This window comes from Cibotium barometz, chromosome 32 (assembly GCF_041138505.1).
Source record: "Cibotium barometz isolate CiBa-2024 chromosome 32, ASM4113850v1, whole genome shotgun sequence".
Classification (NCBI taxonomy): domain Eukaryota; kingdom Viridiplantae; phylum Streptophyta; class Polypodiopsida; order Cyatheales; family Cibotiaceae; genus Cibotium; species Cibotium barometz.
Genome location: NC_141077.1, coordinates 12,963,826 through 12,978,078, shown reverse-complemented (window position 1 = coordinate 12,978,078; position 14,253 = coordinate 12,963,826). Strand labels below are relative to the sequence as shown.

The 14,253-nt window shown below is 46.3% G+C and overlaps 1 protein-coding gene across 1 annotated transcript in view; it reads left to right on the top strand.

Moving 5' to 3' along the window:
- LOC147619841 (isocitrate dehydrogenase [NADP]-like) overlaps positions 1–14,253 on the top strand; it is a 106,247-nt gene that overhangs the window by 79,110 nt on the left and 12,884 nt on the right. Inside the window, exon 8 of the mRNA XM_086825687.1 lies at positions 3,522–3,613. Coding sequence (XP_086681813.1) covers positions 3,522–3,613 — 92 coding nt within the window. The remainder of the gene's footprint in view (positions 1–3,521; positions 3,614–14,253) is intronic.

Here is a 14,253-nt window from a genome sequence, read left to right as displayed (position 1 = left end):
CTCTCCGGAGGGTATGTTTACGTGGGGTGCCGCTGCTTGGTCGACTTCGTCAGGGCCTGCTATGGGCTATGAGATGGAGCAGGGCAGTCAGGCCATCAGATTTACCAGCCTCGCCTGGTTCCGGCACCGGATTTCTCGTCCGCCAGCTAGACACAGGAGAGGGATTTACGATGGGAGCTCCTCAGCAGCCTCACCATCTGGTTCACCTGGAGGGCCCGGTGCTTTACGGCCTTTGAGGGGAGATTAGAGCCACCAGCAGAGACTGTTCGGGGGATTTGGCAGGAGTTGATCCACACCCTGCGAGGACAGTACGACCGCATCCGGGGAGACTCGGATGAGGCGATCTTACGGCGCCAGGCCTTTCACACCACTTGGCGCTGCGGCCCGTTCTACACCATACACACAGGATCCCCCCGTTGGCACTACAGGCCACCTGTTTGGCTCTTCCCCCCCCCCCTATTGTATGATTTAGCCGCTCAGTTCTTTAGACTGATGCTTGTATTTTGCAGCACCTAGGGAGAGTCTCCCGGGCTGCCATGATGTATTCACTGCTCTTCTCTCTGTTAGGAGCAGGAGAGATCTCTTTTGTAGCCCTACGGGCGTTTTTTTTACATAACTAATGAAAGGATCTTTTCTCGGAAAAAAAAAAAGAGAGAATGTAGTGACGACACCAGATTGGGTCCCAGTCTACCCACTTAAGGGCCCCCTTTTGCAAGCAGGAGTGTTTGCTTTATTAGTTTGGAGAACTTCTGTTACAATACAGAAAACTTACTGAGAATGATGATGGAGAGTGCGAAACGCAAGGACGATGTAGACCAAACGTCTGCTGAGCCATCAAATGGGTTGAAGACAATTTTGAAGCCACCTTATGCACATCTAGATCTGTAGAGTGAGATGCACTACTGGAGGACAACTGAAGGCTGAATGCTGAAGTAAACTTCGGGCTGCCTTGGGAGTGAAGCACTAAGGTGCTTGGGCTGAGAATGTTGTATGCAAAAGACAGAGGCTTAAGCACACATATTGCACTTTTCTACTGCTGAATAGAATGAAGAATGAGATTGATTTTTGCTATGGACTGAGGGCCTGCTTATATATGGGTTTTGCTGGTCGGTGGATTCATACTGCTGTCGGCCAGCTAATTAATGGCACGACTGCTGAATATTAAGCATTAAATGCTATTTGTCATATCCTGGCTTCCCACTGATGGTGCGCCTAATTATGCTACTGGCCAACTACTCAAGGACCTGGCGACTGCTGCCTTATGCGTGGTAGGGCTGCCGACTTGTTGCTAGACCCCCTTTATGCCCATGGTGCCCACAAGCCCTTTGGTTCATAGGCTGGCCCCCAAGGCTGGCCTAGAGCCTACATAATTCTGCTAACCTGAATGCCTTGCTCAGCTGTTCTCCAAGTGGGTAAAATGACAGACTTTGACACCTACGTCTTGGAATGACCTACGTAGCTTGTGCTTGACATGTCCCTAGACAAGGGCTCACAATGGGGTCACGGCGTACGACAAATGTTCCTAAAAAGGTACTATTTCTGTACAGTATAGCACTGATGATAAGCCAGTGTGTCACACTGCACCTCAGTGCATGGGTGTGTGTGACACTTGTAGGTACAAGGTTTATTTGGCACTTCTTAAGAAGCCTCACTTGTAGGAGGCATCCCTCATTGTATGGAACGTGTCATGTGTAGTGGCAGGGATTTATTTGGCACTTGTAGGAGGCATCCCTCATTGTATGGAATGTGTCATTTGTAGGTGCAGGGATTTATTTGGCACTTCTTAAGCCAGAAGGTGGTTTTTTTAGATTTATTCTTTGTTTTTTTTTTAACTTAATGGAAGTCTGTTTCTAAAATAACAAAATAATGTATGGAGCATGGTATAATGCTATGCTCGTGTCATCACATTTGAATATGAAACATGCGCATGTTTTCCACTTCTTATATATCTTTGAAGAAGATGTCATTTGGACAATGATTTTGTGGGGTTCGATTACTGACAGCTGACCTAGAGCCAACCTCAAGTGTCACTCTGTGAAGTTCTCAATGATCGGTTTTTGATTTTTGGGAGGGGGAATATAAGTTTGTGTGTGTATATATATTTATATATATATGTGTGTGTGTGTGTGTGTGTGTGTGTGTGTATGTATGTATGTATGTATATTCATATAAAAGTGCAACAGTACAGAGGGGAAACAAAATACCAGCTAACATCCCCAGCTGAAGAGGGTAAACCAACACACAAGCTAGTCATGACCTTTCAAGCTTAAGTCTAAACCCAGATGATAACAGACTGACTGAAGGGATGAGAAAGAAACTTTTTTTTCATTTCTCCATTCTGACTGGATATACTACCTGTCCTTGGAGGAGCGTGTAGGCTGTACAGACAGCCCTTCCATAAGGACTCAGTTATCTTTCCCTGCAGTGCTCATCCCACCAGAGGTTTTCCATTTTTCAATGATAAGCAGAAACTTCACACAGTGAAAGTTCTACCCAACAAAACATCTATGAATGCCCAAACAGCCGTCCACTTGTTTAGTCAGCAGGTCGACAACTCCTGCCTGTTCATTTGTACAAATAGCCATATTTGCAGGCCATATGGTGTCTACATGGAGCCCTGACCTAACTGAGGTCAGCTCCTGCTGCTATTTGTATAGGTGGTCTTAGCTTACAGGTGCGGTGCTGTAGTAGACAACGACCTTTCATTGTCATTCTGATATGTGCTCAGCAGAATTGCTCAAAAGTAGGCTTTTAGCATCTGCAAGGCTAACATAAAAAGCTCCTGCTTTATTTTGTACTTTTTATTATTCTGGCTCTTCAAGCTGTGTGTTCTTGGACTTGAGTAAAACTGGGTCTCACTTTGCCCTGCGAAAATAATAAAACATATCTTTTTAGCTTATATAAAGTAAACACTCAGCCTAGTTACAGAATGGTCCCCACCATGGGATGGAGGTAGGGAGTGGACAGCCTTGAATGCCTGTCCCAGTGTTCACGGGTAGCCTGGATGTGCCTCCACTGATGGCAGGCAGTTGTGGGTCTCTATCTGGCCTCAGATGGCCTGCTGTCTAATGTGCCTAAAAAGTAGCATAGGCAATGTCCAAGCAAACAAATGTGATTCACATGCCATAGTCAACATTGAGTTTCACACAGAAGACTTGACTCTACATGTGGGAAGATCTCTTCACTCACTCGCACATGCACACTTAATCTGACATTGTAAGGAAGAGCATCGTAGAGGATGTAGTCAAGTAATAAGTGTCATAAATTTGTGGGTCCATATTATCTGCCTTGTGTCACAGTCATAATTTGCTTGTATTTTTTGTATGTCTGCTACGTTAAGTGTTTGCCAATGGAACAAGGAACTACTCAAGCTTTTTTAAAGCTGTATGAGATCAGTTTCACTTTTCTTTTCTTTTTTTGAGAGCAGTTACACTGTTTTTTTTTTTTTTTTGATAGAGCAGTTTCTACTGTTATTTGTTTCTGAGAAGACTAATTTAACTTGTGTCATATCTTTTGAGCAGTGCCAGAAAAAGGTGGTGAACCAGTTGAGCAAGAAGTTTTTAAGTTTGAAGGTGCCGGTGGTGTGGGATTGGCAATGTATAACACAGATGAGGTGCAAACTGTCTATCAGAATCTGTGTTTGTAAAATATCTGATATTTTTTTTCAAATACTTGTCGTAAAGTGTATCTTCTGAAGTTGTATGAAATATATTTAGTCAGAGGTGATACACTCCATATTATGCATGACAAATTTCATGTCATGAATGCCTAGAGGCTAAGAAACACTAGTAATTTTTCTGTACACCCTTAATGCTGATAGAGTTCTGTATCACATCTACACCTTGGAGAAACATTGACTCCCCAAGATTGCATTAAAGTCATCAAGGCAACTAACAGAGTAAGGACATCAACAGGCCAATTTGGAGCTGCCTTAGAGAGCTAAGTGTACAATCCACAGTTGTAGTAGTGTGTACTGTGAGACATGGACTACCGATTTACTGACTTCATATTAGGAGTGTCTCTTAGAAAGCTGCTCGAATCTTGGCTAAATCTGAATTCTTTTGCTTGAGTGCATTGGGTCGATTCCTTTGCAATCCATATCTTCGTGTCTTTAAGTTTATTTTTTTTTTCCCAGAAGAAAGATCCGTCTATTAGTTATATGAAAAACCAGCCAACAGGCTGAATTACATGTTAGAGACTCCAAACGAGGAAAAAACACTGGGGAGGGGTAGTCCCCTCCATGGCCGGCCCCGCTCGGAGGGAACTACCTCATACAAGGGGGGGAAGGGGGGCAGGGGGCAGGTAGTGCCAAGTGAGGTCACCGGCCCTGTTGTTGCTAGGTGCGGCCTCTTGACATTTCCACTGTTGAGTAGGAGGGAAGCTAGCCTGCACACACACACATAAGTGTGTTCACACGGGGAAAAAGCCTGTGTCGAGTCACAGGGAAAAAGTGTCCGTGAGTAAGCTGGGTTCACACCTGAACTAGCCGGGAGTGGACATGACCAACAAACCCCCCTCAAGTGAATGGTGTGAACGGGTAGCAGCAGGGTGATAAAGCTGTGAATGTTGCCGTATATTGTGCTCCACAGTAAGAGTGAACTGCAGTGCCAATGGAAAAAGCAAGCACTATATGACGGGGAAAAGGAGAATCCCCAATGTCATAGTGCTAATGCTAGAGCATAGTAGTACATAAATGCATCACCAAAAATGCATGGCAAAGATCATGTGGACATCAACTGCATCAAATCAAGAGGCATCGCATAATACCCCCCCTGAAGCCAAGCATCCAAATGCCAAGCTGAACTCATGTAATCCACATCAATGCTCTGTAACTGCACTAGTGATAAGCATAAGAAGAGGTAGCAGATATGCACGTGTAAATGTACGCTGCAAAAGTGAAACTCATCGATGGAGGATCCGATGAGAAAAATCAGTAATGGTAAGGCTGATAAAAGTAAAAATTCAGCAATGGGAAAAGCTGAAAATGGGAAGAAAAAGTGGGGGCTCGAGGCGGGCATCAGCCAATGCTATGAGAGGATAGATAAACTCTCAGCGATGCCATGATCAGTGGCATGTATGGCAAGTGTAAAGATGCATAATCCCACAATGAATAATATACATGTGACATGTCAAAACCATGAGAGCAAGCCAACACTGGCCAAGTGTGTAAAAGGCACTCCCAGTAAACATTACATGTGAGAAAGTGACAATGTCAACACTGTAGAAACAATCCCGCTGCAAGGGAAAACAACATAAAAGGCATCTCCAGAAGACATCACACGAGAGAAAGCGTCTAGCATAGACCTGCGTAAGGGTCAACAAGCACAAGTGACCATGAGGCATCACCGACTGCATGTGGACAAGTAGAATCCCCCCCTAAAATGCATCAGCCAGACAATGCATATCATGGAGTACAAACTATAAAGCATAGTCATCAAAAGCAATGGCATCAGAAGACATCTCTGTAGGCAATGAAGATGTAAGTGTCAAGGCTGACACATGTGTAGCCAAATTGGCCTGATCTGCACCTGTGGAAGAAGATGCCAGCTTCTTCTTTTTTTCACTCTCAATACGCTTCCTACATTACTCTATGGTGTGCCCTGTTTTCCTGCAATAGTTATAGTGCTTTTTCTTTTCAGGCTTGTCCTCTGTCTTGGGAGGATTCGATGGGCTAGGTTTAGGCCCAGATCTATTCCCACGAAAAGGAGCAGCCATTGCTGACTCAGCAGACATCATGTTGTTCCTGTTGGAACAGGATTGCGCTTCACTGAGCAAGAGAGTCACAAGGTTGTCAAAAGTGACCGCATTAGGTGCATTGCCAGCCAACAACCGCAAAGTGGAGCCAAATGTCTGATAAGAGTTAGGCAAGTTGCGCAAAACTGTCTGAACAAGATAGCTATTTGTCAAGACCTCATCAATGTTAATGAGCTGCTCTCGTAGGTCCTTCACATGCGTAAGGTACTGATCGATAGAGTCACCTTCAAGCATGCGGTCAGTCTCAAGCTTACCCCGAAGGTAAGCTACACGAGCCTCATTGCGACCTGAATACAACGCCACCAAGGTATCCCAAGCACCCTTTGCAGTGGTGCAAGAACGAATGTGCGGAATGATATGCCTGCGGCACGAGAGAGCAATCAATGCATGGGTCCGAGCATCCCTAGCATCCCAAGTACATTGCTGCTGTGAGTAAGAGGAAGACGAGGAAGTGGACCCGCAGGAGGATGAGCGGGAATCACTTCACCTTCCGTTGGAGCAAGTGCAAGAGGACGCTCCTCAGTGCCATCCACATACAGCCATACATTTTTGGCGACCAAAACATGACACATCATATAAGCCCACATAGGGTAGTTGTCCCCATTGAGCTTGTCCTCTTGAGATAGCATTCCAAAGAGGTCATTATTATTGTTGGGGCCATGATAGCACATCAAATCTGTCACAAGTCACCATGAGTATGCAATGCCCAACAAAACCGTAAGAATGCGGGAGATAAATAGCAGGATAACCAATGGACTGAAAGGGAACTCCTTCACCATGAGAAATACATATGCATGTCCCAAATCTGCAAGTGTACTGCACGATGATGCAAATCTGTCAAAGTGTTCACAATGGCATACATATACTGCAGCAAACCACAACTGTATACATGTGCCATGAAAAACACAATTAGCTCACACATGTAAGAGCTACAAGTGCACAAATCCTTTAAATCTGCTAATGTGATTGTCACCTGTACCAAATGCTGTAATGCCCAAAAATTGGGGGAAATGCCCCAATGCCAACCAAATGTGCCGGTAATATCCAAAACATTGGGGGAAATGCTCCCAATGCCAACCAAATGTGCCTGTAATACCCAAAAAATTGGGGGAAATGCCCCAATGCCAACCAAATGTGCCTGTAATACCCAAATTTGCTTGCAAATAGTGCCAATTTCTGCAAAATCAAGTCAATTTTTGCAAAATCGAGTCGATTTCTGCAAAATCCCCAAATTTCTAGTGCAATTATGCACCAAATCTGCTGAAATCAATGCCAATGTGTGCCAATGTTGCAATTGCAGGCTTAATGGTGAAAAACCCCAAAATTAATGCAACATATTTGCTAATTTTAGCAATTTTTGAATTTTTGAAAAGTTGCAGAAAAAATTAGTAAGAAAGTTATTGAGCTTTCAGTGGCTTCAACAAGGCAGGCAGCAGTACAGGCATGAGGCGGCGCAGATCTGGGCGATGACAGTAGCTTCGACGGGCGGCACGGCAGCGGCGGCGGTGCAGGTACAGGTCGGCGTTGTAGATCTGACAAGCGGCGAACAGGGCAGCGACGGCGGCGCACACAGAAATGCCCGGCGACGGCGGCGGCCCTGGTACAGGGCGGTGCACAGCAGCAGGTCGTGAGCAGCATACAAAAGCGTGCACAGTACAATAATGTAACAGAAAGAGTACTTGTAGATCTAGAGAGAGAGTGTGGCGTGTATGATGTGTGCAATAGGCTGAAGCAAAATCTTGAAGGGCAGTAGGGGGCAAACCCTAACCCTAATGTTGGGGGGCAGCAGGGTGTAACCCTAACCAAGCTCTGATACCAATGTTGGGTAGGAGGGAAGCTAGCCTGCGCACACACACACACACACACACAACCTCAAGCACAAAGAAACGTGAGTGCTGGAAAAGATGTACTCAATAATGATATGAAATGAAAGTACAAGTGAGTACTAAAAGGCCTAGGGCAAAGTGCCCAACACACATAAGTGTGTTCACACGAGGAAAAAACTTGTGTCCAATCACAGGGAAAAAGTGCTTGTGAGTAAGCTGGGTTCACACCTGAACTAGCCGGGAGTGGACATGACCAACATCCACATGCGGTCCAAAGCTCGTTGTAGCTTGTGCCACTGGCCATGGAGAGTATGAATGATATTTGTCCATATGGCATGGATGGACTCTGCTTTTTTGGGGGGGGGGGGGTGTGCGGGGGGTTGAGGGCGCCCTCAATGGTCTCACAGCATTGTGCCCGCCAAATGTGCCATGCCGCTATGCTGCCAATGATCTCCTACCTCGAATAGGTGTCGGGGGACCAAGCCTTTGGTCGAGAGTTGGGGGTTGGGGATAGACTCTATCCTACAATGTGTGAGCGTGAGGGCATGGCCATCAGCTGCCTCTTCATATTGGTGGGCGGCGGGACCCTACTCTGTCACCCAGGCAACTGCCCCCTGCCCCCCAAGTAATGACGCTGGAGGAACCCTGAGATGTGGTGAATAGTCGAAGAATCCTTAACCAAACCTACTGCGCTTTGGGATAGTCCCAAAGGCAACTTGTGCGGGTGGCTACACCTCATACAGCCATCGATGGCCAGCCACGTGCCAACTCTAAACTCCATTGAGCTACTTGCCAAAGGAACAGAGTGACCTTTTGAGGTTGGAAGCTGTCCCATAGTCACTTCACTCTGAGGAAGCTAGGTGAGATGTCCTGGGAGGATGAGAAGCAAGAGTACTGTCAATCTCATGCATCCGTATCCGGCGGCCTAGCCTCACCGAGTAGTGAAAAAAGAGGGCAGTGGGGCTCTCAGGGCTAAAGGGGTCTGTCCATCGCACTCGCCAGGGTTCCACTTGTAATGAAGAGATCTAACCAAGCTGAGATTTGGGAATGGATCTAAGCCATATCCATGAAAAGCCATGTGTTAATCCACACATGAGGGATCATGAGCCAGCTCCCATGAAAGCCAAGGTCCACTCATCATAGGGAGTAGTCACCTAAACATGGAAAGACTGCCGTGATTCAGCCATAGAAGCATGAGCTCCAAGAAAGTATATGTTAAATGATCAAAAAGATATCAAGAAGGTAATCAAAAGGTACAATAGTCCTAGGGTTGGTGCCTTCAATAATCCCAAGGCTCCATAGTTGTCACGGTACTTAAATACGATACCGTACAAGAAGTTTTGGTACGATATGAAATTTTGGGATACCGTACGATAAAATACGTTTAAAAAAAACACTTACAAACATAGACATTTTCGATTTGGAAGGGTAGACTCTAGAGAAGTTGTTTCAAACCAAAATTTCATTAAAAACAAGTTTGAAGTGACAAACAAAAGTACATAAGCATAGAGGTGCAATGCGCGCTAGGCACGAGTACAAAAAAGTCAATACGAAAAGAGGGCCAAGGCCCAAGGAGAGACTAGACAAAGGTATCACTATTAGAGCTCTTGTTGAAATCAGCCTCATTAGAAGAGGACACATCGGTGGCCTCGCCATAGTCGTCATCACTAAGGAGGTTGCTCTCATCATCGAACTCAGGCTCTCTAAGCTCATGTGAGAAGCCAAAGGGAGCATCCTCATCTACAAGAGCGGGAGCCGACGAATCGTGCATCCACGGCTTCCTACTTGTACTTCTTTGCCTTTACCTCCACGCCCACGACGAGTGAGAGTAGGTCGTCGATCAAACAACTCAAACTCTCGATAGATCTCTGCATAGATCCTCTCCTCTTCCTCATCTTGCTCAACACTCTCAAGAGTGCCCCCTGTGAGCTTGAATGTATCCACATTCACCTACATTGTACAATGATCAAGTGACAAGCAGTGTATTAGAATTTAGTTTCAATAAACATTGAAGTTTGAATGCTTATAACTTATAAGTTATACTTGTCTCGCCGATTTCATCTTTTGTATCACGTGTACCATGCGCAAGTTAGCGCGGCAATACACTAGCCGCTCTAACTGTTCCGTGCTTGAAGCGATTGCGTAACTTCATGTGTACAAGTGAGTAGGAACTCCAGTTCCTCTCACATGCACCTGAAGAGCAATCTTGAGCTAGGATTCTCAAAGCCGCATTTTGGAGGCTTGAGAGCGCATACCCAAATGTCTCCCACCAAAAGAGGGGCTTCACAAGGGATTCCCTCTTCCAGCAGGTGCTCCCTCCCTTTGGTCGTCGTAGCTAATGAGCTCCTCAAGGAACTTCCCATGGCGATCCTCCGGCAATGCTTTGGGCAAGAAAGCATCTCGGTCTTCAAGTAACTCCACTCGGTGAAGAGGGCGGGTGATTTGTATGCGGGATGCAATAATGCGGCAAGATCATGGATAGGTCTTTGCATCCACTGCCATCTCTTCTCCACAATGGCCAACATACCATCACGCTTCTCCTTGTCGATGGAAGGAGAAGTACGCAACTCCGCTATGACCTCTCTCATGAAGTGAACGAGAAGGCCCATGGTGGCCGTCTCCATGTCGATCATTTATAGTACCCTATAGAAGGGCGTGACCACAATGACAATAGTGTGGACCGACTGCCAAAACTCATGGCTTTGACCAAAGCTGTTGCATGGCTTTGGCCTTCGTTGATTCTTGCTCATCCCACTCAGTCCACATTGTTGAGACCACTGTTTGGCGAAGGGGGGATTTCACATCGTGGAGTCGCTCCAAGAGGAGCCTCGTGTAGGCGAAGCATGTGGATGAAGGCTTCTTCAACTCCAGCTTTCTATGTTCGCGGAACATGGCAAGCACTTGATCTTTGTGGTGAAGAAGGTGACAATTGAGGTAGCTTCGGCTATTACTTCCTTAATCCACACTAACTTGCCCATATCCTCCATGAACAAGTCAATGCAATGGGAGACATAAGGCGTCTATACTATGGAGGGATAGTCCTCCTCGAGCAATTTTCCCATCCAATGGCAATTTGAAGTGTTGTCAGTGATGACTTGCACCACGTTCTCCAGCCCGACCTACATGTTACAATGCACATGAATGGATGCTTTGGCCTCCGCTGATTCTTGCACATCCCACTTATTCCACATTGTTGAGACCGGTGTTTGGCGAAGGGGGGATTTCAAGAGTCGCTCCAAGAGGAGCCACATACTTGCCCATATCCTCCATGAGCAAGTCAATGCAATGGGAGGCATAAGGTGTTCACACTATGGAGGGATAGTCCTCCTCCAGCAACTTTCCCTTTCGATGACAATTTGAAGCGTTGTTGGTGATGACTTGCACCATGTTCTCCGGCCCAACCTACATGTCACAATCCACATGAATGGATGCAAGGAGCGTATCAGTCATGACATAGCCACATATGACATATGCTAAACTTTAAACTTTAAAGACTTACCTCCATGATGGCTTGCTTAATATGGCGATATATGAATGCACCTGAGGTTTTCCTCCCTGCCTTTTTGGAATCCGTGCCCCACACAAAGTATGTGCTAAGAGGGCAAGAGACAAGTATGTTGATGATGCCTCTCTTCTTCCGGTCACTCCATCCATCGGAAAGGATGCTACACCCATACTTGGACCATGCCGCTCGCACCGGATTGAGAGATCTATTGATTCTCTCCTTCTCATCAACAAGCCTCTTTGTGCGCATGTCATGATAGGAGATGCCGGTCCATCCTTCACATGGGTCCACATTCGCGATGGCTTTCACCATTGTCTTCCATTGATATACCTTGAGCACATGGAATGAGAGATTGCACTCTATAATGGTGCGTGCAATCTCTATATCCACTAACCGTTACCGTTCTCGGAGATGTGATAGAGAAGAAGAGACCCTCGGTGGCTTGGGCACGAGTGGCTTGCCTCATGGGAGACTCAAACCTTTGCCTCTTTGAGAAGGCGGCGGGGGAGGATGTATCACAAGGAGGGGAGACGACCTCATTATCTGCCCTTAAGCTTCTACCACTGTCACGGTGAGCACCCAATCCACCCCTAATATTGTTGAAGATATCATCGGATATAGCTAGGGGGACTTCCTTGCATGGCGCAACTTGCCCCTTGCCCCCCCCCACCTTTCCAAGATGTTGGAGAAGCCTAGTAACTCTGCTTGTATATTGTTTGCCACAATACTTACAAGTCCACCTATATGACTTGGACTTTCCATCGGCATTCTTCTCCCTCATCATTGTAATAGAGAGACAAGGAGAACATAAAACTTAGAACAAATGGATAGGCTTGAGAGAGAAAGAAAGAAAGAAAGAAAGATTTTATTAACGTCTTCCAAAAGACCGAACTCGGCCTATGAGACAAATCGGAGTACCTGTATGGGGTATCCTCTGTCATCCCAACAAAATGAAAAAGTACTGAACAAAAAAAAGCTGAATCTGAGAGAGAGAGAGAGAGAGAGAGAGATCGGCCTATGAGACAAATCATTGTACATGTGTGGGGTATCCTCTGTCATTCCAACAAAATGAAAAAGTACTGAACTAAAAAGCTGAATCTGGGTGTGCAATAACTTATAAGTACAATGAGTGGGGGAGGGGATGGAGCTCTACTACTAGGAGAATGCAAAGCTATATGCATGGAGTATACAATCATGATATGCAACCTAGCTAGCTCCATCCTGTACCATACTTGGGGTATAAAATGGTATACATCAGTGAAGGGGGTGTCCACAGCTCCCTGAAGAACATGCCTGGGTGTGCTCTGAAGCGAGCCAGTCGCTCCGCACCCTCTCTGTGAAACAGAGCTCTGATCTCTGTCATCTCTCTCTGGTATAGACGTGGTGTCCGAAAGCTAGGTGTCCTCTGTCTCCTGCGGGCTCTGAGTGTCTCTGCTCTCTGGAGAGTAATTCCTTGCTGTGTAGGGGTTGGGAGTGGGATGGATCTCTGAAAAAAATGTAGTAATCTGTGTCTGTTGTCCCCCCTCTGGAGCTGTCTAAGCCTGTAATGATGTCTCTCTGTGACGCTGTATGTCTAGAATGAATCTCCCCACTATGCGCTGGTCTACTGCCTCAAAGATCTGGCGTAGGGATCCGTGCTATTATGCCAGTCTCGATCTCCAATCGCGGTGGCTGCTGTGGGGCGTGGTATAGGCCCTCTGCATATGTGTGCCATGTCTGTGGGTCTGCAATGGGTGTCGGTGTCCGGGTCTCTCTGAAGTGCTGCCATGAGATAGGGCTATCTCTACTCATGAAGAAATGGAAGATCTCAAGCTCCTGTATCTTTGCAAAGGCCCGCCTTTTGTAGCGAGTAAGTCTCCTCATCTCTCTCCTCGACTCCTGCTCTGTGATGGCTCCCAAGGCTCTCCGTATGCGGAGCCGTGAGTATAGGGTTCTGCACTCATCATCATACCATCTGTTCTGGGGCATAGTCCCAGATCTCGTAGGCTCTCCTGAGTGGACACGATGTGGGAAGCTCTGTAATGCAGCTGTGTGTAGGAGTGATGCCAGCTAGGCTGTAATGGTATCCATAGGTGCCAGGGGATCCATGAGTAGGAGCCCATCCTCTACTCTGCCAGTGTATATGTCTGCCATGTCATGTGTGAAGTAGATGGTAGTGTGTGGCGTCAGTATGTGGGGGGCTGGTGATACGGCTAGTGAAAATGCCAAGTATAGGTGGGGTGGAGAATGAGGTGACAAGCTGTGATGCCTCCAAAGACCCCGTAATGTAGTCTACCACCGTGCCTCCGGTCCGTGTATGACCCCCATGTGGGAAGCATGTCAGCCCTCTCCCGTTATAAATAACGAGACGATGCCTGGCTCCCAACTCTAGTAAGTGGTCCCCATAATGTCCTCTGTCTGGTTGTTACAAACCATCCCCTCCTGATTTTGTCCTGGAAATTGAAGGGTGGTTGTGTAGAAGCAAAACACATATAAAAGGCTATATACAAAAGCCAAAATCACCCATAACGAGGCATTGATGCTGAGGGCAAATTGATGCCAAAACATGAGTTGTGTCGAAGTCGCATTACCCTCGGAATTAAATGGAAGGGAAAAATGAGATGCCGTTGAAGACAAGGCTAAGGATACGACCACCTAGAAGCCAAGCAAAATCCAAGGTAATAGCTCTCCAACCGCTTGGGTGAATTGGGAAATGTTATCGATGATGCCACATGTGGAAGCTCTGGGAGTCTTCATTCAGCCCTAAACACCATCCTGGAACAACGTGATGCAAAAATGGAAGCAAGAGAGATGGAGAGAAGAGAGAGAGAGATAGCCGAGTGTTAGTGTATTCATATCGTACAAAAAGGTGTACATCTAGGCAATCCCTTGGTTTCCCCTCAAAAGGTGGTAAACACCTAAGCTAGTGACTCAACAATTAACTTGGTATAGCCTTTTATAGGCTCTTTTGGTGCAAGAGACCTGGCCAACCTGCTGTCGGCCAGCAGAATACTCTACCTGGCCTGAACACTGTCGGCCAGCATTGTAGCTACAACCGACAAGCTCTTGTTCCATTCCAAGGTTCTCTTGCATACCATTGAGCTTGGCTGTAACATGCAACGGAAGTATTCGTAATTAAGGATCCTGTCACACAAATGCTCACACTGTCTTCTGTATCCTGAGTTTCGC